Source organism: Pseudophryne corroboree, chromosome 7, assembly GCF_028390025.1.
Source record: "Pseudophryne corroboree isolate aPseCor3 chromosome 7, aPseCor3.hap2, whole genome shotgun sequence".
NCBI lineage: Eukaryota > Metazoa > Chordata > Amphibia > Anura > Myobatrachidae > Pseudophryne > Pseudophryne corroboree.
The window spans coordinates 14,357,568-14,382,449 of record NC_086450.1 but is presented as its reverse complement, the minus strand read 5'-3'; the positions used below and the strand labels follow the sequence as shown (position 1 = coordinate 14,382,449).

Here is a 24,882-nt window from a genome sequence, read left to right as displayed (position 1 = left end):
TTGTCTCTCTTTAAGACCTGAGGGGGCTTCGGAGTTGGGCAGACCTAATCCGCCCTTCAAACGCGGCTGCCATGGGCCCAAGAAACCATAGTCGTTCAGGCGTGAATTGCTAACACGGGTAAGACAACGGAGGTAGGGTGCTAGGGACTATTACCTTCCCATTTCCCAATCCCAGCATTCCGTCTTGGTGCTCAGGACTCACTACATAAGATCTCCCCTGTCCTGAGCATCAGGATCATTACAAGGTATGCCTAATGATGCGGCCAGATCGGAATGTGAAGGTACGCATCCTTGATATCCAGAGACACTAGGAATTCTCCCTCCTCCAGACCTGATATTACCACTCTCAGAGACTCCATCTTGAATTTGAACACTCGTAAGTACACGTTCACCAACTTGAGGTTTAGAATCAGCCTTACTGAACCGTCCAGCTTCGGTGCAAAAAACAGATTGGAATAGTACCCCTTGTTTTGCAGATAAGGTGTAACTGGAACAATGACTTGAGCCTGTACCAGTTTTGGATGGCATGCTGTAAAGTTATACTTGCCTCTTGTGAAACTGGTAAGCATGATTTGAATTATCCGTGAGGTGGGAGCTCTTGGAACTCCAGTCTGTAGCCCTGGGAAATAAGATCCATGACTCCGGGATCCTGGCATGAACTTGACCAGATCTGATTGAAGAATCGTAGTTGGGCTCCCACCTGACAGCCTTCCAGGCATTGCAGTCCAGCGTCATGCTGAAGGCTTTGAGGAAGCAGAGCCTGAGCTCTGTTCCTGAGCACCTGCAGTTGCTGGTTTGCGTGGTTTAGCTCTTGCACCACTGGAGGACGTAGAAGCACCTCTGGATTTGCCCTTGAACTTGCCCTTGAAGCTAAATAAGTCTTCTTGGTTGGGGGGGGCTGCAGAAGGAAGATACGTAGACTTTCCTGCAGTAGCTTTGGAGATCCATTTGTCTAGTTCATCTCCAAACAAGGCCTCTCCTGTGAATGGTAGACCTTTTATGCCTTTCCTGGAGTCCGCATCTGTAGTCCACTGGCATAGCCACAAGCCTCTGACACTGCCATAGCGGTGGTGCATGCATTAAGCAAACCTATCTTTTTTAAAGCCTCCACCATAAAGTTCGCAGAGTCCTGTATATGCTGCTGTAGTAAAACAACATCCCCATAGGCAAGGACTCTAACCCATCAATTAGGTTACCTGACCATTTATCAATGGCTTTTGTGATACACGCACATGCAATAGTGGGTCTTTCGGCCACCCCAGCAGCTGTGTACAATGATTTGAGTGTAATCTCAATTTTACGATCAGCTGTGTCTTTTAGGGAGGCTGCATCAGGGACAGGCAATACAATATTTTGTGACAGCCTAGAGACTGATGCGTCCACTATGGGCAGATTTTCCCATTTTGTCCTATCTTCCAAAGGAAAAGATGAGAGCAACCTTTTAGGGATTTGAAATTTCTTATCGGGATTAACCAATGGTTCTTCAAACACGGAATTCAATTACTTTTATGGAGGAAAAGTGACTGGGGACTTCTTTTTTACATTAAAACAAGATTTCTCACACTCCTCTGACACCTTATCAGAAATATGCAGAACATCTCTGGTTGCCTCTATAAGAGCCTCTATTCCCATTGAAAGAGCTGCACCCCCCCCCCCCCCCCCACACCAAAGCCACCTCACCCTGCTCCATGTCTCACCTGTCAGAGTCAGACTGCAGGATATGAGCCAGAGATCATTTTGTGATAGAAAGAATAAGAGTGTTTAACCACTCCAACTCCTGGCGCAAATGAAAGTTAAATTTAAGATGGCTATACAGCAGCTGCAAGCACTGAGGGACTGCTACCTCCCTCAACCAACAGAAAAATATATACACAGGAGTGCTGCGCTTGATGTATGCTTAATAATAATTAATTGAAAATTTAAAAATATACAGGTGTCTGCTTAGATCAAATTATAACACATATGGAACTTGCTGATAAATTTTAAACAAATTTATTTACACATACAATACTATACAGTAAAAACCATTAATAAAAAGAAGCTCAAGCACACTGATAGACGTTCTAAAAATGTCACTTTGTTGAAATGATTCGTAACAATATAACTTCAATGCTGCCACATAGACCTAATTGTGGTCTCTTTGTATCAATAAACTGAATTGCAACAGTTAAAAAGCCTGCACGAGAATGACTGTAACTCCCGTCCTCAATGCTACTGGCGTCCCAGTGCAGAGGAAATGCTGCTGATCATATTTACCCGACCTGCGGGGAGATTCGGGAGAAATCGGGATACCTTCCAAGCGTCCGCCGGCACTATCACGGTGCAGATGATTCTGTCCTGGCGGGCGGATACGGACGCTGCTGTGGTATGCTGACCTGGCGTTCCGGTATTTCCAAGCGTCCGCCGCCGGCACTAGTATGGTGCAGGTGATTCTGTCCTGGCAGGCGGGTACGGACGCTGCAGTGGTAGGCTAACCTAGCGTACCGGTACAGGTTCTCTGAGGCTGTTTGTCAGATTCAAATTCACCGCTGCAATGGAATGTGGCTAGCAGCGATCAGTGCGTCAGTGGGCTGAGCAAAAAGGAGTGACGTCAACGCGTTTCGTCCCGTCTCCCGGGACTTCCTCAAGACTTGAGGAAGTCCCGGGAGACGGGACGAAACGCGTTGACGTCACTCCTTTTTGCTCAGCCCACTGACGCACTGATCGCTGCTAGCCACATTCCATTGCAGCGGTGAATTTGAATCTGACAAACAGCCTCAGAGAACCTGTACCGGTACGCTAGGTTAGCCTACCACTGCAGCGTCCGTACCCGCCTGCCAGGACAGAATCACCTGCACCATACTAGTGCCGGCGGCGGACGCTTGGAAATACCGGAACGCCAGGTCAGCATACCACAGCAGCGTCCGTATCCGCCCGCCAGGACAGAATCATCTGCACCGTGATAGTGCCGGCGGCGGACGCTTGGAAGGTATCCCGATTTCTCCCGAATCTCCCCGCAGGTCGGGTAAATATGATCAGCAGCATTTCCTCTGCACTGGGACGCCAGTAGCATTGAGGACGGGAGTTACAGTCATTCTCGTGCAGGCTTTTTAACTGTTGCAATTCAGTTTATTGATACAAAGAGACCACAATTAGGTCTATGTGGCAGCATTGAAGTTATATTGTTACGAATCATTTCAACAAAGTGACATTTTTAGAACGTCCATCAGTGTGCTTGAGCTTCTTTTTATTAATGGTTTTTACTGTATAGTATTGTATGTGTAAATAAATTTGTTTAAAATTTATCAGCAAGTTCCATATGTGTTATAATTTGATCTAAGCAGACACCTGTATATTTTTAAATTTTCAATTAATTATTATTAAGCATACATCATGCGCAGCACTCCTGTGTATATAGAGATCATTTTGTGGACAAATGGGAAGAGATTGAGACACTGTTTTGGGGACTGAGTCTCTGTTCATAAACTCATCCACAGTCTGTTTAAAGTATTGCATCTATTTCTCATTGTGGGACAATGGAGATAATTTCTTTAAGAGAATTAACCCACTCCAGTTCAGCCCCGCTATTCTGGGATGGTACACTGCCCTGAGTACTCAGTAGTGAGCCTCCTGGTGAACAAATACACTCCGCTGTACATGAAACACAGTCTTTGCATGACATAATGTAAATATGACAGCACACATACAGGAAAAGGTTAAGCACAATTAACCCACAAAGAGCCCTCCAGTGAGACACAGAGTTGTTGGAGCCAGCCCCCACCACACCCTCACTGCTAATGCCAAGCTTAGCTGGGTCAGAGACCATTAGTACACTAAAAGACGCTCCCCCCTGCTATGACCCCATGGTACTGCTGAGGTAATTTGGAGTCATACCGAAGGAGCTGTGTGTCCCTGTCAGTCAGTGTCTGCTGTGTTCACTGCAAAGGGAAAATGGCACTGGTGAGCTGCTGAATCCTCTCATAGAGAAGCCCGTCCCTTCAATGGTGGTCAGTCTTCCCACTTTTTGTCATACTGACTGAGGTAATTTCTGTGCTTAAAATGGAGCAGAACTGTTTTAAGGCTGTGTTTGCCAGTCTGGGAACTGTGTACAGTGTACAGAGACGCAGTTGTGTACTCTGTCTGGCGATGCATTCGGCCTCATTGAGAAGCCATGCATCTCCATACCCTCATGCTGCCATAATGGCCAGAGCCCCGCTAACCAGGACACCGGCTCAGTACTCACCACTCTTCAATCCTCTGGCTATGTTAGGGGTGGCGACGTGCTGTGGGAATGTATGATCGCAGTGGTGGGGCTTTTGAATAGTTCCCTTAGGAGCTCAGTGTCCTATCAGCAGGGAATGGGACCATCAACCCTTCAAGAGGTTGGGCCATTGCCCCCTTAAGTTAGTTGAAGGAGGCATGCTGGTGCCAACCAGCCCTGCCTGAAAATAACAAACATATAAAATAAATGCAGAAAACTCTTCAGGAGCTTTCTTCAGCGTGACTAGATCCTCCTGGCATATTTTCTTAAATGAGTCTGGTAGGTGGGGCATAGATGGAGGAGCCAGCCCACACTATCAAACTCTTAAAGTGCCCATGGCTCCTAGTGGACCCATCTATACCCCATGGTACTATTTGGAACCCCAGTATCCTCTAGGACGTAAGAGAAATAATGGCAGTCAATTTAGTATTTGGTCAAGGTATCTCCCAAAAAAGTGTGGCCCATGCTAATACTTGCCATTTCAGACTTGTGGAACATAACATATAGGTCATCTTCCTGATTATTTCCATGTGCCAGGTCACATCTTCATTAACAATAAGTGAGTTCTGATGTATCACTTGGAGACTGACAACAAATCATATATACTGGGTGGAAGTAAGCATATTGCCAAAAGGCTTTCTCCTCTAACTTTGCATTTAAAATTGTTGTCCCATGTTAAAAAGTAAGTTGCGAGAGATAGTTTAAATCCAAAAAATTTAAATTGTTAAGGTGGAAATGGCAAAATTGTGGGGGTGAACACAAGGGAGGAATTAAGCATCATGCCCAGGCAATGGACTTGATGGACAGAAGAAAGGGTGTTGTTCTCAGTAGATAAAGAGAGATGGGAAGGTAAGGGATCCTGGATAGTGGGAAGATGATGAGTTCCTAGCCATTATGCTAACTGCACTGCCCCATTAGTATTTGGGTGATAACATGGGGAAATCTGCAGAATATGTTCACCAAAGCTTACTTTTCTTCAAAATACTTCATAGCAGCCATGACAATTTTCGGCATTTCATACTTCTGTAGGCTGGTATAAACAGTTTTTTTTTAAACACACAATGTGGTATATGTTTTTTACAGCACAGAACCTCATTATGAGACAGACATATACATAGCATGACCTAGAATGTGCCATAGGTAGCAATGTGTACTTTTTCTTAAATTTTCATCTTCATGGTGAACATGGATATAAAATAGCATAGTGTCAAGCAGGTGTAGAAAAGACAGGGGTGATAATATAAAACTTCTGTAGACAGAAGCTGCTGGGGGGTGGGGTTGTAGATATAGAAGGGTAGAAGTATGGAATATCCCAAATATACTCAGAGGATATGTCGATAAACTCTCAAGCCTTTATACTGAGAGAGAGACATGTGGAGCATAAACTCCATCCCTACTAAGAGGGGGAGAGAGGCATTAATCTGGGAGTAACTGGAGAAGGAAGAAGTAGCCACATGTCATGTGGGTGTTGGGGGTTGTCTTATGGGGAAAAGGATGACATAAGGAGGCAATTGCTGGTGGAAAAGCTTACCAAACTCAATATGTGAGCCAGCAGACAGAAGGCAGGCTAGTCCTCCAACTCTACCGTGTCTCATGAAGTCTAGGGGATGGCACATCACCCAGAAACCAAGTTCAGTCTCCCTGTAGGAAGAGGCAGCTCCTCTGTGGATGTGTCCCACAGGGTGTTATAGTGGCACCACATGATATCATCGAAATTGAATCACAATCAGTCACTCTCTTATATTAAAACACTTACAGAACATTAAAATGTCTTGATTCATACACATAAAGATTTTTTTGTGTCCAGTTAAGCCTTTTCTTGGATTCCACTTGTGTCCTAACATGAGAAAAATGGATAGGCAGTAATCCTAATGTGGCATGCGCTCTAAATGAGCCACTATGTACAACAGGATTAAAAACAATGAAAGGATATTTAATAAAAAAAATATTGTTCCGGGTAAAAACCAGCAATAAAAGTCAATTAAAAAAATTAGGTAGTGTGCGTAAACAAAACAGTTAGCTGAACCCGTGTGGCATGATGGAACAGGAGCCTATGCCCTATGAGAGTCCCAGGAACTGGCTTGCAATAGCGACTGCCCACATGGATAGAAATTTTGGAACCATCTGTTACAAATTGAAAGAACACACACACACTTCCCGGTCAATACATTTTGGTTTTCCTAAAATTTAATTAAGACATAGGGAGTTGTGTGCAGATTTCTTTAATTAGACACCTAACAGCCAATCAGCCAACAATCAATTCAGTAAAACTAAATTTCCAATACAAAGTCTCTTAAAATCCTTAATTAATTATAACTTGATTCACAGAGAAGATTAAAGAGAAACAACATACACAGTAACATACAACTGAAAATAGACAATACGTCCCTATCTGTCTCTCTAGTGTGCAACTTCCTTCACGTATGTAACTGACCAATCAGTGATATTTGCCTTGTGTACACTTTGTTATGGTACAAATGTTGGAAAAGTGGGACCAAATTAGCACTACATATAGGAGACAGCAACTTTTGTACACATGGAGAGTTAATCTACAGAGAACCTAATAGATATGGAGAAAAGGTAGAGTAAGTGTACCAAAATGGCACTCATCAGGTGAGTGAAAAAATGAGGAAGGAACAGAATGACATAGTAAAATGAATAATTAATATAATAAAGCTTTCCTAAAATATATGCTGACACTTTCTTGGCAGTACTTACTGTATAATTTAATTAAATATATTTAAAAAAATTGATGTCAAGGTCAAGTATTACAATATATGTATAAGAATCAAATATTTTTAGTAAATAAAAAATATACATGAGGGGCTAAAGGGTAAAAACTCATACAATGTATTCAAATTTCATAATAAAATAATGTTGTTCATTGATTTTAGTCTTGTAAAATGGAGACCTGCAGGTGAGGGTCCTGTATAACGTTTCTACGAGAACTCCAAAAATGGTCTTGTTTAGCACCTGAAATAACTTTTTTTCCAAAATACAATAAATGATAAATGTCAACTATATAAAATTCTTCTAACTCCTACCAATTAAACTGACTCCTATGTATTAAAAACATAACATATGATCCATATTCAGTAAATAAGATACCCAGAAAAAAAAAATACAAATGTTACTTTATAGAAACCATTTGAGCTTAAAGTCATTTTTTTGACCCTGAGGAATAAGGGTAGCATAATTATAAGTGAAACTCATTTCACACTTAGCTAACATTATATCTCTATTTTTATATTTAGTTGTATCTTTATGGCTTTTGAAATACAAAAATGTTTCTTTAATTTTTTTAATAAAACTAATGAGTGTTCCTTTAAAGTATAATGACAAGTCAGGAGTCTTAATACCCTTTTTATGTTCTCTGTTCTCCAATACTTTTTTTTAAGGGTCTGGATGTCTTCCCCGCATAAAAGTTATTTAAAATGTTTTTTTTTTGTTCTTTTTGAAGTGCATTTAATTGCAGAAATTACATATTTAGTATTATAAGTAATGAAATCCCTGATTGTTTATCCTTTTTGTTGATTTTAATACCTCCACTTTTTCAAATCCATCCCTTTTGATGTTTCTACATCCCTGGAAGTTTCCACACCTATAAAAGCTCCTAAAAGTTTTTGTAGTGGGGTTAGGGGTTATTAGTACTGGTATTCTGTTCTATTGTCATTCATGCCTGTGTTAAATCATAACCACAGGCTTTAAATTTGTTCCTCATCTCTTTTGCTTGCACAGAGGATATACTCTTCGACTGTGCAATTCCTTTTAAGGCCATTAAATTGTCCACTGGGGATAGAATTAAGTCAATCAGCATGGTGGTCACTATCAAATCCAATGTAAGGTGAGTTTAATATTTTATCATTGGTACTTAAGCATTTACTAACATCATCCTAGAGTCCTACTCATTCTCTAAATAAATAAATGTTATTTATGTATTTATGATATGAAACTAGGTTTACTCCAAACATGTTGTTGGCACACAGTGTCTAGCTTCAATTTATCATAAATTTGCTTAGCTTGGAGTGAATGTACCATAGTGGCCATCACTGAAGGTGTCATCTGCAAAAATAATTTGTCCTTAACCCTTCTGCTCTGTTTCATGTCTACTATATGGATATACTGTTCATGTCAATATGACCCATATCATAAAATTATGTTTCTCATTATTAAATCAAAGGACAATTCTATAACCTTTTATTGGGTTAAATAAAGACATTTTTCTAAAAAAAAATCTAAAAGTTGGAAAAGTTGATTAAAATAGGTATTTAGTTGTTTCCTCGATTTTTCCAGTAATATGGGATTTACAAATACAGTATGTTTGTTGCACTTGGTACTGTACATGTAAAATTTGTTTTAGTAACATTTTTTGGTGGACAAAATTTGCATTTGGCACGGCTGACTGCTCCAACTCTCCCAGTAGAAGTTTCTGGTTAAGGATCATAAGTAGTTGAATGTATATTCTTCACAATATTACATGACTCTTCTGTCTGTGGCATATATTGTCTTGAGGAAATATTGGGCTTGATAAGTGCTTTTCCAAACCCTTCCAAAAAATTTCTACTCTTGGGAAGATTCTTTTCATTCTTAATTTTTATAGTTTCCAAACACTCCTGATATTCCATATTACATTTTTAACTCTCTCTTAATCTGAATTCTATTGATTTTTTTCATTGCCTTTTAATTCTCCTTGGTCAGGAAAGAGGGTATGAAGAAACTGGAAGGAATTTATCTTGCCATCTAAATTTTTAAGATTGTTTCTTCTCTTCTGAATAATGTTTGTTAATAAGGAACAATCTTCAGTGATCTTGTTAAATTCACTTTTAAAATGTTCTCCAGATCAGGAGAAAGAGGCATGTTTTTAGCTCTTTAGCCCATGTGGAAGTAATCAGAGTACCAAAAAATCTCTAAAGTGACCACTTCCCACTATACCTTATTTTCTTTCATTAATACATCCTCCAAATGTTTCATAATATTCTTTAAATATTCATCCACAATTTCTAGTCATCCAAAATATGATTAAGAGTGGATTTTTTCTTCAGCTCATAATTTAAACATATTAATGTTTCCAGTATTTTATATTTTTCTAGCAGTGGAAAAAAAAATTAATAGAGGTAATTAAGAAATTTGAAATGATGGCCCAGTCTCTGTTTTATTGGTATTATTTAGAAGAATTTTATGTAGCTGACATGTATAATTTAATATATTTTGAAGAAAAATTTTGTTATTCCCAAAACTAAACATTTGCATTTTTAGAGTTGCCCTTGAAATTCTATACCAGAGTCTAACTTGTTGGTCTTCATTTAGAAAAACTATCCATTATCAATAAACAACATTGGGATCACTATAGAAACCATCACAAATCAAAGACACAGCTGAATGCTTATCTATTATGCTTCTCTTTGAATCAAGTCGAATTAATATCTGAGCCTTCTTAGACACTGGAAAATAATGGGAAAAACTGCATGGGGTTAATCCTATTTTCCAATAACTAGAATCAGGCAGAACCAGTCAGGAGGCTGATGCTATAGCCAAGGAACACAGTATGGGGTCCCCTTGTGTTAATGTCCACCAGCCCCAAACTTGTATGGCCAGGACAGGGGTCCTTAGGGAACAAAATAGGGTCTCACCTCCCCAAGGCCAAGGGCCCATCTCCACACCAACTGGGCTTTGGGTACAAGGGCCCATCTCCAAAACAACTGGTCTTTGGGTACAAGGGCCCATCTTCAAACCAACTGGGCTTTAGGTGCAGGTTTAATTGTAATGAGAGAGTTAAATTGTGTATTGTTTTAAAGGTGGCCTACAGTTCCCAGTGAGCCACCTCAGCATGATGGCACTTGTCTAACCACAAAAACAGTAGATGTTGTTGTTTGGAGGAGTTTGAGTTGGAAGGTGTCTTGTGCAAATTACTGTTGTCACATTTAAAAGTTTGTCTAATTTTTTTGTTGTGTCTGTGTTTTATTGTGTGCATGTGGAGAGTGCTTTGTTAGTGTAGGTTTTATTTTCCTGTGTTTGTTTGTATTGCCTGTTTTTTGTGTTGTGAGAGGAGGTGGGGCAGGGAGGAGGAGAGGGAATGTAAAATGGGTGAGGATACGCAGGAGGTGGAACATGGATCTGAGTATAATACGCAGCCCACCAAAACAAAATCTGGCAGGACTGTCAGATTTCCCATGATGAAACTGTGGCCCTGATTTCCTCTCTTCTACTGAACATGAGGTCCTGTTTGATAGTCAGGCTACTAGGACCTCTGTGAGGAGGAAGAGGCAGCAATGGTCCATAAGGGTGCAGGATGTGAAGGTACAGATGTGGTCATCTTCATTGCATCCACGGCTATACTGTACATGGGTGTGACTAGCTTGCCATGATGTGTGTGTATATTAGCAGATGCATGCGCATTATTGCACCTGCAGTCCATAAGGAATACACTATGCGATCACTTGTGTGACTAATCGCTGCCGAGATGCATGCTTACGTGTGGCAACAATGAAATTGGGCATATCTGTAGTTAAGCATTTTAAGTGGCATCTGGGGCATTGCAGGAAGCACTTCTCTGACATTAAGAAAAGGATAAAGGAGGAGATCTGGTCAGGATCCTGGTGGTTGGGATCCCAGCAGCTGAAATACCAATGCCAGATTCACAACACTGCTCAGAATGCCGGTGTCGGCATCCTGTGTAGGATCACAATCCCAGCGCTGGAATCCTGAACCGCCGGGATCCTGAATGACTGTTGCAGGGACGCCAGAGAGGTAATCCACGGTGGGGGGGTTAGTTTTAAGATGCAGTGGAAGGGTTATTGTTAGGTTTAGACTGCTGGGAGGGGGTTAGGTTTAAGCACCCCTGAGGAGGGTTAGGGTTAGGCTGCAGGGTGGGGAGGGTTAGGTTTAGGCTGCGGGAAGAGGGGGTTAGGTTTAAGCACCACTGGGGAGGGTTAGGTTTAGGCTGTGTGGGGAGAGGGTTAGTTATAGGTTGCAGGAAGGGAGGGTTTGGAAAGTAGGGGTGGAGGGTTAAAATACTTAACCAACCCCTGTTGGGATTCTAACCATCGGGGTGCCGCAGTCATCCCAAATGCGGGCATATCAGCCCCAACGTTAAACAGTAGTTATAATTACCACTGTTGACTTGTTGCAGGTAATATATCACAATATTAAGACCACCTCCTACATTTGACTTCAGCAGCACATAGCCCATCAAGTACATCACGTGTCGCACGCTGGCTGGTGGTTATATAAGGTGTGGGATAGGCCATCTGCACATATATCACTCGTTGCTGTCATGGGTAAAAGGGGCGATTTATCCGAGTAGCAAAAAGGGATGATTATTGGCTTTCGGGTCAAGGGTGGCAGTATTTTTTGAAACATCGCATTTTGCAAACTGTTTGTGTGCTGCTGTGGTGAAGGTGTATCGTGACTGGACAAATGGCACCTTTCTAAATAACCGACGTGGAAACTGTGGAGCACCACATGCCATTGATGTGAGAGGTGAACGTCAGCTCCAAAGGTACGTGAGGGCCAACTGACACGCTACAGTGGAGCAGCTCACCATCAAAATGAACCTGGGAGCTGCCAGACATGTATCTTAAATGACAGTTTAGCCCATTTGTCCCTGCGGCACACCATGGTTACTCTGGCTATTAGCTGGTGATCATAATAATGTGACTAAACTGTGTAAATCTCCCATGGAGCAGAAGGGAATAAGGGTGTTAGATTATACAAGAAAATAATGAAAACTTTCTATCAAGCTACTACATGTGGTTAAAAAATATAGTTTTTCGATCCCACTGTCCATGCACTTTAGATGTGTGATTTCTCCTCAGGGCAAATTGTGACTGTGAAGCTGACAAGTTGTTATGTGTATAGAACATTTAACAACAAAGGAATAAAAAAATTCCTTAGACACCCAATCCCTAAGAATTTGTTTTTTTTTTAAGTGATAGGTTTAAAAGTTTCAAATTTAATGTTTCATTTTATTCCTCAGGTTTCCACGGCAACTAGTTCCATTATTTAGTCTGTTTTCACACAATTAAAAAATCACATCTTTTATTCATAGTTATACATTCTAAGTACAGCTCTCAGATGACTATCACAGCCATAGTTATTTTCTGTTCAACCAATCAGTCTTTAATCATTCTTTAAACTTACACCTTTTGGCAGAACATAAGGCAGCAATGAGCAATAAAATGAAATATTCCAAGACTAAACACTTCCTGTTTGCAATACACAGCAGGAATTGATAACTGAGAGCAGTATTCTTGGAACTAAATTAATGATCATTACAAATTATAAGATATTAAACAATAAAGCTTGTTGCAACAAGTCCTATTAAATAATGAATATTAAAAATCTGGGCATTGCTAAATTACTCCTTGGCAGTGTATGGATTATTTTAGCTCTCTTCCAGCAAAAGTAAGGTAAACTGAGCTGATGTATACAGTTGTAAATGTAAATATGCAGGAGGTTATGCCCAATGTATTGTTGGGAAGCTACTGTATGTCTCTTTGAGGTTTCAGAGGTAAAATATATTATGACTATATTCTATCCACTAGAGTTCAGACATAGTATGTTTTTACTCTCCCTGTATTAGCATCTACACTGCTCCTGGCATGTCCACCCAGGGGTAACATCTTTATACCATTTGGATAGATTGGCTATCCAACTCAACTCTGGGACTTGATCAAATTGAGGCATTAATTGATATGCTTGGGGAAAGCTCTGTCCAGATGCTTGTGCCTCATCACTGAAGATTTGGATATGGTGTGGGATACGTGGAATAGCATTCCATCAGAGGGGGAAGAGGCTAAGACATTAGATCAATTGAAATATACTTGGGAATTGAGATACGATATCCTAACAAAGAACTAAACATCAAATAATTTTCACTGTTTAGAATGTCACTCCACCCTGCTTTGGTTTACAATTTTATCTTTATGTCATAACCTTCCTTTCTTTTAGTAGTTTATAAAAGTCAAATATAAAGAGTTATAAAAAAAGCGACTCACAAGAGTCTCTCAGGATGAGTGTTTGGTCATTCCCTACATGCTAAGCCAGCTAAGGAAGGAGAGGAGATTTGGTTTTGTGCTTGCAGAGTTTTGATGTAATTGACCATTTGAGACATATACACCAAGGTTTAACATTTACACACAGGAATACTATAGAAGATTTATTAAGGGCCCTTCCAAGAGATTAGAAATCATTATTGGAGATATCCAAGAATTTGTGTTTAGTCGAAGGTACGTTTTATTCCCATTGCCAAATCATTTGTGTCTGATTTTCATGAGATATATTATTTTTATCAAAATAATTGTATCTTTTTAGACTTTTCTAAATTGTCTTCAAATGTAAAAATTTGAATCATGTTAGTTAATAAATGTAGATCAAAATATTCTGATAATTAAATTGCAGCAACTTTATGTTTTGAAATAGGTTAGTTATAAATCACATTTTCTTGGTTTAACAAAAAGCTTAAAAAAAAAATTTTTTTAAGCCTACTGTATTTTACTATAGTAAATTTGGGTAAATTAATAAAATACAAAAGATATACAAGCATTGACTTACATGATATAGAATATCTTTCAGATGAATTTATGAGATTGATAAAAAAATAAATTATAATCAGCCTCTTTTACTTGCCTGTTACTTCAAATAATTATAAAATAAAATCCCAGCTGGCAAACAGCTACACAGATAAACATTTCTAGCTATGTTAAGTTTTGGTAACTCTTTTATATAAAGAATCATATGTTTTAGGTTTTATAGTCTTTTAATTAGACGATTACCACTTTATGTCCTCATTCTATTTCTATGACTAAAATTGTGATAAATGTTCAAGAAGCACAACAATATTACCTGTATATCTAATCATCATGGCTTAGATTAAATGTCTATCAGATGGAGTACCACAAGGTTCAGTCTTAGGCCCTCTGCTTTTCTCAATCTATGCCTCATCTCCTGGCAGACTAATCGGCTCTTTTGGATTTCAGCATCATATGTATGCAGATGATACTCAAATCTACCTATACTCCCCAGATCTGTATTGGTTCATGTCACTGACTACCTCTGCCATTTCATCTTGGATGTCATCTTGCCACCTCAAACTTAATATTTCCAAAACAGAAGTCATTATATTTCCACCAGCCAATAATAGTTACCAACCTGATTTCTCTATCACTGTTGATACCTCAACCAAGCTCACTGCCTAGGTATCATTCTTGACTGTGAATTGTCCTTTGTTCCCCACATCCAATCTGTCTCAAAATCATGTTACATACACCTAAAATATATCCAAAATACAACCATATCTTACAGAAGACACTGAAAAAATGCTAATCCATGCACTCATTATCTCCGGTATTGGTTATTGCAATATTTTCCTTACTGGTCTTACCAAAAAAAGGCTCTCACCACTGCAATTCTTTTTGAATGCAGCTACAAGGCAAATCGTCCTTGCAACAATTTATCTTCTGCTGATCTTTTCCGTCAGTCCCTCCACTGGTTACTGGTATTCTACCATATTCAATATTACATGCTTTTATTTACATACAAGGCTATTAACCAAACTGCACTAACATACATCTCTTCACTCATATCACAATATCTCCCTACCCAACCTCTCAGTGCTGCACAAGATGTACATCTCTCATCCACACGCATTACTTGCTCCCACTCAAAATTCCAGGACTTTTTCAGGGCTGCACCCACTCTGTGGAATGCCCTCCCATACACAATAAGACTCACCTCTAGTCTCTAAAACCTTAAAGTGCTCCCTGAATACTCACCTCTTCAGACAAGCTTATCAAATTCCGGACCCACCCACATAACTTTCAGTGCCTTGGACAACATTGCTGTGTGACCATAACATACAGCCCAGAACTTTTGCAATCTGGCTGGACCATTATGCATTAGGTAGCATCTAGCCTAGCATATCAATGCCTATTTCCCTAAAGATTATAAGATTGCGAGAAGGGTCTTCCTACCTCTATGTCTGTCTGTTATTACTCAGTTTTGTTCTGTTACTGTTTCTCCAATTGTAAAATGCAACAGTATCTGTAATTTTAACAGGAGGCATTTGGTTTATTTGGTTATTTTACAAAAGTTACCTTATTTCTTCAATGCGAACGCTTGAGAAATGCAAAATTCAATTAGAAGTGGCATTGTGCAAACATCGTGGCAATTTTGCATGATTTTTCTGCAAAAAGCGACCTGGGAGATGTACATGAAAAATAGGGAAATTGCGCTTTTACCTTCTACGCAAGCATCCCTATCGGTATGGGATAAGTTGCCACTAAACTTTCTTTCTCTGTACTTCAGCCTTAAAACATCTCCCTAAAGACGTTATCTAAATTAATTCCAAATTTAAATCCCACAAAATGGATTTTATGTGGTGCGAAATCACTCGGAGAACTACTTCAGGGTTTATATCTATTACCGTTTTCTGATTTACAGTGGAAATTCTCCCTCTCTGAGTCTGAGCTTTTTTACTACTTCCAAATTCATCATTGGTGAAAAACTGTATCTAAGCAAGCCAGATCGATACATCCCCTAACCCAAAAAGTCTTCACTCGTCTTACACAGACTAATTCTAAAGGGGACATCTCACTTTGGTATAAAGTTTTTATTGATTTAATTCCTATTACCAAATCTAATGCACAGAAAAAATGGGAGGAGTTAGGTTTTAGGTTGTCCCCACCTCAATAATGCAAAATATTTCTGTCTTCGTATACTATGTCTAGATGTTTAAATCACACCAAAATGCATATTAAGTTGATGCATAGACTTTATTTAATGCAAAACAGACTGCACATGTTTTGGCCCTCATGCTCCAAATTCTGTTGGCGAAAATGTGGTGAAATAGGTCACATATCCCACGTCTTTTGGTCTTGTCCTGTCATCTGAAGGTTTCGGTTGGACATTTTCAGCTTGATAAATAAAGTACTAAACATGTCACTAACACCATCTCCCTATTTAGCTTTACTTCACATAGTCCCTGATAGTATACCGTCTCATGCACGGTATGTCCTTGGGCATATTCTTATAGCTGCATGTGTAGCCTTAGCTCATATCTGGAAACAACCTGCTCCTCCTTCTCTCTTAAAAGTTATGCAGAAAGTTAATTTTCATTTTGTCATGGAAACAGAGTATTTGCCATACTCATATTCTGCTTCCTTCCCACTTGTTTGCTTTTCGCTATGGCATACTTACAGTATACAACAGAAAGAGAGGGTGCCCAGTATTTCCCTAAGTCTTCCCAGACTGATCTCCTTCAATTTAGCCTCAATGAGAGAGAGCTTGATCACACCACTGTTGTTTGATTTTTTTTCAATTTGGTTAATATCCTGAATGGGTTCTACACCTAAAGCTGCCCATACACCTAAAGATGTATTGTCCAATCTGGCTGGTTGGAACAAATATCTGGTAATGGATGGGAGCAAATGACAATTGACCATTTGCTCCCAAACAGACAAAAATGGTAAGACAAATTGGTAAAATCCATTTGAGTTAACCAATTTATCTGAATGACCGTGTTTGTCAGTTTTTATGCATTTCGTAGCAAATGGTCATTTGCTCCTATCCATTACCAGATTTATGTTCCAACCAGCCAGATTGGAAGATAAATCTTTAGGTACATGGGCAGCTTTAGTTGTTTGCTTGGTTTATATACACGTAAAATGCATGTTTACAAGGACTTTGTGTAATAATGTGATCGATACCTGTGTCTCACACCATGTTATACCTTCTGAGACTTGTGATATTTGTATGTTTCTGGATCTTGTTCCCCCTCTTCTTCCTGATCATTCCATCTTTTTTTCTGTATCCCCCATAAAATTCTAATTTTCAAAATAAAAACGGAGTTAAAAAAAATAATAATAGGTAATTCATTCTGAACCCTGAAAAGAAGCAACCAAGCTTTTAGGAGCACAGAGATGGATATTAGTCACCATAAGCAAAGTACAGATGTTTCTTAATAGGTGTCAAATGGTTGATGTTTATATTTTTTAATAATGGTCAAAAAATGATAGGCAGCAAGTGTTTATTATTGTATTTTGTATTTCTCTAAAAGAAATATGAAACCCTGCTAGGAAAATTTCACTTTACTTGCAGGTAAATCTGGATTGGCAGGATTTTCTGAATCAACCTGATTCTTACTACACCACAGTTATTGGAGCCACTACTGTATATCTGGTTTATTTCAGTCAAGGATAACTTGAAAGACAGATTGTGGAAGAATACAATGGAGATTTCTATAATTTTGGATTCAGTCAATTAAAGAGTTAAGGGCCGTACTGATGGGGAGATTCCCCAGAGATGTGTGCTGAGCGGTCTAGCACAGACCACTCAGCACACATCTCTCCCCCTGCTCAGCACAGCGTGATGTATAGTGAGTGAGGGGGGATGGACATGGGGGGCCGCTCATTTCACCCAGTGGTGAAATGAGTGACCTGCTAGATTGTACCTGCATGCACCAGCAATAGCAACGCGCAGGACAGTGCATCACTGTTGCCGGCACCCCTACACACGGAGCGATATGAGTAATTTCTAAGCAATCTAGTCGGATTACTTAGAAATTAAGTGAACATTGCTCCATGTGTACCCCCCTTTATAATTGCAAATCAGTGTTGAAGGGTCAGTGAGTTTCCAGGAAATATTTGAGTGGAAATTTATGGTTGAAGAAATACAACCTCATAAAATTTAGGGCCAAATTCAATTAGCTGCGAAATCGCAGTAATTTATCGAGATTGCAATTTTTGCTGATTTTTTTACAGCAAAACTCCCACGATTCTCCTATACAAATGCAAATTCATGAAAATGGGATTACTGCGAAATGTGTTGCTGAAAGTGAAAAGTTAAAAATGGGTAAGTCTGCCTGTAACACCCAAAAAATGGTTTTCATCTGCTCAGAGGTAGTAAATTGAAATTTGGGGTAGACTTACTGCAAATCCATTTTCGCCTACAATTGAAAAGGCACTTTTCACAATTCTCTGTAAAATCATGTTTTTACAGCGAAAAATGGTTTTTCATAGCCAATTTGAATTTGCCCCTTAATCTGGTTTTTAATCATTGCATACTTTTTGCAGCAGATTTTTATGCTTAGTATTTTGTCAATTCTTTGGTTTATTACTATGGCAGTGGTTGTGAGGTTCAAAATTGTCATGGCCTTTTCTGCACATGCATAGATAATGATGTTATAAAGCCTCCCCACTACTACCCAATAATTGATATGCCGGAGTGATGATAGTTAATTCTATGGAATAAATGAAGGCATCTCTGGAAGTGCCAATAATGTAATGGCAGGGCTGAAATAAGTACCTACTTCAGTGTCTGGAAATGAAAACTTCAGCTGGTTTTGGTGCTACATCCAGTTTGGGTTTAAACTAGAGATGAATGTGTTCCGTTTGGAGAAATCCAAAATGACCCAAACTTGGGGCTTCCTAGTGAATCTGAGTTCTGATTTGAGTCTTCACGGCAAAGTTCAGATCTCAAAATGAAGCAAAATATTATTTTCTTGGTAACTTCAGATTTACATATTTCAGATTGCATGGAAAAGTCTCTCTCTCGTGAGTGTGTGCTCCTTCACACAGGAGAGTGCAAGGAGAGGATGTGAGCTGTAGTTGGTCTTAAAAAAACTGGAATTAGCATGCCATATGGAGGACAAAAAAAGTTGGAGTAGGTGGGAAGGATGACTGCTGGCACCTTTGTCAATGTGTGTGTGTCAGACAAACTAGTTGCAATTGCAATCCAGTGCACAGCAAAGCAAATGGCAAGCAGGCGATTGTTTCACCAGGATCTCTACTCTGTAGTATATGTTACTTACTAATATAAAAGGACAGAGACTTGGGCATGTAGGGCCCCCCAGGGGAATGCAGTGGTAAAGGCCCATGTTAGGGGTCTGGCCAGTTTGCAGAGGGGGTGTGGCCTGCCACATCATTGGTTTGACTAACCATTAGAGGGTGCTACGTCTGGGCCCCTTCAGAAATATATACAGTAAATTCAGCTGCTGCATGCATGATAATGTACCAGATTAATAACAGCAATGCACTGTAGAACATACACTATAGTCCAGTATAAGGTAACATATGTATAATGTATAATTCAAGTGCACAGTCTGGAACCTGATCCTTAGAGCAGAAGGTGGGCCCTCAGGCAGTAGGGCCCACCGGTGGTTTCCTCTGTACCCCTGTGGGCCAGTCCAAGCCTGATTGCAGGCTTACATCATGTTTGTTTTAGAGAGAATGGCACCAATACTGGATCCAGTATCTGGAATGCCAGCGGAAACAACAGCGGCCATTGACAGGATAAATTATATGGACATCAGCTATGAATTAAGGGTTAATGAGTTTTTGAAGGGCATTATGGATATATAAAGACTTCCAGGATCAATAGCCATACACAAATTTAAAAAGGATTTAGTAAGATAAGATAATATAATAATATTGTGTGATTATGATTTTAACAACAGGATGAGGATGATGATGATGATGATGATGATGATGATGATAACATTTTCCAACTGTTGGAGTTACCAACTGTTGAAATTACCTTAAGGTCATTGATAGCTTGTTTTAACCAAACCACCAATATGTCTTCTTTTGTTGAGGCCCAGACAAAGCAAGCGCTTAAGCCACAAAAGTGGCAGTCCCTGTGCTTGGTTTGTTAATCTGTGAATGTCATGTTTAATATACAATATAAGGGTGAGTTGGAGGGTCCAAGGACAATTCCTTTGTGCACTACTTTTCATTATGGGCTTCGCCAAGATTGTGTGTGTTTGACAGATGGCATATATTACTGCACATTACTGGGGCATTGATGTTCTGTATCTTGCAAGGTCATCTCACCAGCTTCTCATCCAGGTATAAAGGCCCCGTTTTTAGCACCTTCTCCACAGATGCAGAGTAGTATCATCCTTCTCATTATCATCCTTTATTGTGTGTGTTTGACAGGCAGTATATATTACTGTACATTAATTGGGTTGTTGATGTTCTGTATCTTGCAAGGCCATCCATCAACAGCTTCTAATTCAGGTGTATAGGTCCTATTTCTGATACATTTTCTACATAAACAGAGTAGTATCATCCTACTCAATATAATATTTATTGTGTGTGCTTGACAAACAGCATATATTACTGTACTTTACTGGGGTGTTTATAGATGGGTTCTCTGTCACCTTACAAGCGATGTGTACTTATTGCAGAAAGATGATCGCGGCAAGAGTGCCATTCTTGCACTCTATTGTCCATTTGCACAGCAGTGTATTGCTGCGTATAGTCACTGGTGCAACTATACACAGCTCGGTGCAGCTAATCTTATACGTGATGTATATACATGTGCGAAAGCATTAACTGTAAGATGATAAGAGGACACATCTGTATGTACACAGGCATATAGACCTCATTCCGAGCAACTTCTCCACTTGAGATGACTGAGATTTTTTTTTTCACATTACTTTAAGGTATGTCTTGGAAAAATCAAACCGTGGTAACGGAATTTATTCTTCTTGGACTTTCCAGTGAGCCCAGGACAAAAGTTATTCTCTTCTCAATCTTCCTGCTGGTGTATATGATCACATTAATTGGAAACATCTCCATCATTACTCTAATCCTGTCTGATATCAGCCTTCACACACCTATGTATTTTTTACTTGGCAACCTCTCATTTCTGGATCTCTGCTATTCATCTTCCACTGTGACAAGGATGTTTAAAGATCTGATGTCAGTAAAGAAAACTATCTCTTATGCTGAGTGTGCAACACAAATGTATATTTCTCTATCCTTAGGGGAGAATGAGTGTATTCTGCTTGTTGTTATGGCTTATGATCGTTATATAGCTATATGTTATCCATTACATTATACTACAATCATGAGTAAGATGGTTTGTGTCAGACTATCCATCAGTACATGGATATGTGGGTTTCTTCACTCTGTTCCCCATGTGTCACTTACACTCAGTGTAGATCGTTGTGGTAACAATGAAATAAATCATTTTATGTGTGAACTGTTGGAAATATTATCACTCGGTTGTGGAAACATTTTGATTATGGAATTTATTATTTTTGTTGTTGGTGTGATTGTTCTCATGGCACCAGTCACATTTATTATAACATCTTATGTTCAAATCATTGTAAGTATCTTAAAAATCACATCTTCAGCAGGGCAGCGGAAAGCTTTCTCTACCTGTGGCTCTCACATGATGGTTGTGACAATGTTTTATGGCTCAGCTATGGCTGCCTACATGAAACCTAGGTCGAGCTCTCTACCAGGAACAGACAAATTCATTGCTATTTTTTATTTGTTATTACGCCAATGGTAAACCCAATGATTTATGCACTACGGAATAATGATGTAAAAGCAGCGTTTCTTAAATTTAGAGTTGGAAACCTGTGCCGCTAATAGTAATATGGACAGTAGATGACAAAATACCATTAATAGATGGTGAGACACCTGGAATTTGTTCTGCAAACCATTTGGTCTTCTCCTGAAAACATGGTATACAGTAAGTGACATTTAACATACATTTTATATACAGCAAAGTTATTGGATAAAATGAGGTACAGTACATGCATATTTTCCAATGGTTCCCAAGAATTGTATCTGGACAGATAGCTGTTGGGGTGGAAGAAGATGCCATCTTAACCTTTAAATTATGGGATAAGGGGCGTGGCTTTGCTGGCAACTGAGAAGGCTGCACATCTCAAGGGCTCCTGCCTGCACTCATTCAAAAAGCCCTTTTTCACCCTCCCCTGTGCCCTCCGTCCCCCTGCATCTATACCCTAATATCACATCCTACACTCCTGCATCAGTGAGAGTGTGCCGCGGAATCGGGGGGAGGCTTAGGCCGACCCTGCGGGTTGCGGCCCTCTCATTTCAACGGAGTCGGGGACTAAATTTTGAAGACACTCTTGGACAGGAGACGGAGCCGCGCGTGGGTAGCCGGGTTTGCCCTCTTTAACGGACCACTAGCTGGCGCCGACCTCTCTGCTCCCCCTCACCATCTGGGCTCCTCATGTGAAGCTGAAGCCGGCGGGAGCAGGGCGTTTGAGAATTCCGGGCGGAGGTGCCCCACAGCGACGGCCATCTTAGCATCCCACGAAGATACGGAGATCTGCGTCCAGCGCCTGTGAGTACTGGGGTGCCCCACTGGATCCCTGACCTGCTAGACAGTGCCCTGCAATCCCCCCACTGCTCCCCACACTCCCGGAGCCGGGAGACGATAGCGCGGACACCTGCGACTTCTGGCCTTGTCGAGCCCCGGAAGCCGGGACCTCTAGTTAGAGCAGCGGCCGGGTCGTGAGCTCCAGGACACCCATCCCACAATTAACTGCTGTGGTTGCCCGTGGAAACTCCCTGCCGCCTTGCACTACCCTGAGCCCTTCCATTGCTCCCTGAGGATTCTCCACGCGGCTGTGTCCTGCTTAAGGAGCCTAGCTGGAGCTCACCGTCTGGGCTACCTCCCCTGCTGCTCCACGGCGGCCATCTTCCTGGCGGTCACCAGCACCAGCACAGCCTCCTTACCTGGGTTGTATGAATATCAGCTGGGGGACATAGCCAACCTTCCTCTATATACTGCCATGCTGCTGACTCCAGCGCCCACTGATGCTTGCCTGATGTATATTCTGCTATAATGTGACCAAGCCACGCAGAGGGGATAACGTGTTGCAATACCTACTGGGATATGTCCTAATATTTCCTTCCACGAGGCGCTGTTCTGGATTCTGTTCTCTCCACTCCGACAAATGACAAGACGCCGCCGCTCTGGCAAATCATCAAAAGCTAATTCCACAACCTCACAAGCTGCAGCCTTCCGTACTTTATTTGGCACTCCCATACCCGACCCCATTGCCTCTACGCTCCTCTCTGATTCCTTGACATCGAACATCATGGAGGAGAATGGGGCCCTGACTTCTTCCCCCAAAAAACGCCAATCTGGGTCTGCCAGTAAAGACTCCGCCGACATGGCGGCAGTCCTTATACAGCTACACTCTCTTCCGACTCGCCAAGACATTCAGCAGGATTTATCCAGCATGGAAAAACGGATTCACGATTCTCTACAGGCGAGTCTCTCCACCATCCAATCTGATCTCACACAAGTAGCGAATAGAGTAGTTGACCTAGAAGACCACAGGGATGAAACGGACTCTAAGCTCGCTGACTTGCATGATCTTGTATCTCGATACTCACGTACCACCACTGAAATGAGACGTAGATTGGATGATATAGATAACAGAGGTAGGCGGAATAACCTTATTATAACCTTTATCATCCCCAAACAGGAAAGATTATGCATATCAGGCATAGACTTACCTGTAAATCTAAGTTCACTGTTTATCAGATAATCTGTCCGTGCGGCTTATCCTATATAGGTAAAACGGAGTGCCCCTTTAAAGATAGGATGGCCGCTCATCGATCGGCCATTAAGGCTGCCTTAATTGTTGGTAAGAGCGATCAGCCAGTGGCGAGGCATTTTTTGGCTGCTTCACATAATCTTACCACTTTGAAATATAGAATGATAGATCATGTTCCACTGTCCCCACGAGGTGGTAATAGGGTCCTCAAATTATTACAATGTGAGGCACGCTGGATATTCAGATTGGGTACAGTGGCCCCGAATGGCCTCAATGAACATTCAGGTATCAATGTGCTGGCCAATTGCGATTAATTAACTGCACTATACTAGTGTTATGCAGTATTTGCAGACACATTATTACGTGAATATGCCATGTTCATATATTGGATGTGTTGCTATATGGCATTTTTTTAACCGTATGTAGTATTATCTGTATACGGCTAGTTCCTGTACTGTGACCCATGCTTGTCAGTCATGATAGCCATTTAACTTGCATCTCTAGTAAATACTAGTATTAGTGCTGTATGTGATCTTTTTATGATTATCCTTACTAGTTGTGATGTTGTTCATGCATAGTATAGTGATGTTAATCTGACCTATTGCTGCTTATTGTTGTCACTTGTAACTATGGTGATGGTGTGTCACTGTTGAGGTCCGGCGTCTCGCGTCTGAGCGCCGTGACGTCATCACGAATGCACCGGGTGCCGGGCGTGAAGCCCTGCTGCGGCGTCCTCGTGTCACACACAGGGTGATACCTATTTAAGGTAAGATGTCTGTATGTTCTTTTTGTTTACCTGATGAAAATGCCGCATAATAAAGGGCATTGAAACGTTGTAATTCCTGTTTCACGTATTCTCAAATCATTGGAGTGCCGCACCTGCTGCGTTCGCTGACTATCTCTATGTGAAGGCACCCAGTGTGTTTTATTATTTAAGTGGCCGTGCCGGACCCTCACCGATCTTCTATATATATATATATAGATATATATATATATAGATATAGTATATAAGAAGTGTGATATCATACTAGATCTTGTGTTAGTCAAGTTAAGGTAAAGATAATGAAATCTCTAGAAGTTCAAAGATACCAGCTAATTAAGAAATGCTGGGCTCACATGGGCCCACATCTGGAAAAGGAGGGGAATAGACATCTGTCCCCACTACATATTAGCGTATAAGGGTTTTAATTTGTTTAAAGCAAATACATACTACTAAATAGAGTGTAATATTTTTTAGAATATGTATAAAGAGAACTCCAAGAATGTGTTGTATATTTATTACTAACAAATAGTGTTCAAGAAGTGGTTTAGA

The 24,882-nt window shown here is 40.4% G+C and overlaps 1 protein-coding gene across 1 annotated transcript; it reads left to right on the top strand.

Moving 5' to 3' along the window:
* Window positions 1-20,683: 20,683 nt before the first annotated feature.
* On the top strand, window positions 20,684-21,538 carry LOC134943256 (olfactory receptor 5V1-like). The gene has a single exon (XM_063932200.1). It carries the CDS (start codon window positions 20,684-20,686, stop codon window positions 21,536-21,538), a length of 855 nt encoding a protein of 284 aa, XP_063788270.1.
* Window positions 21,539-24,882: the final 3,344 nt, after the last annotated feature.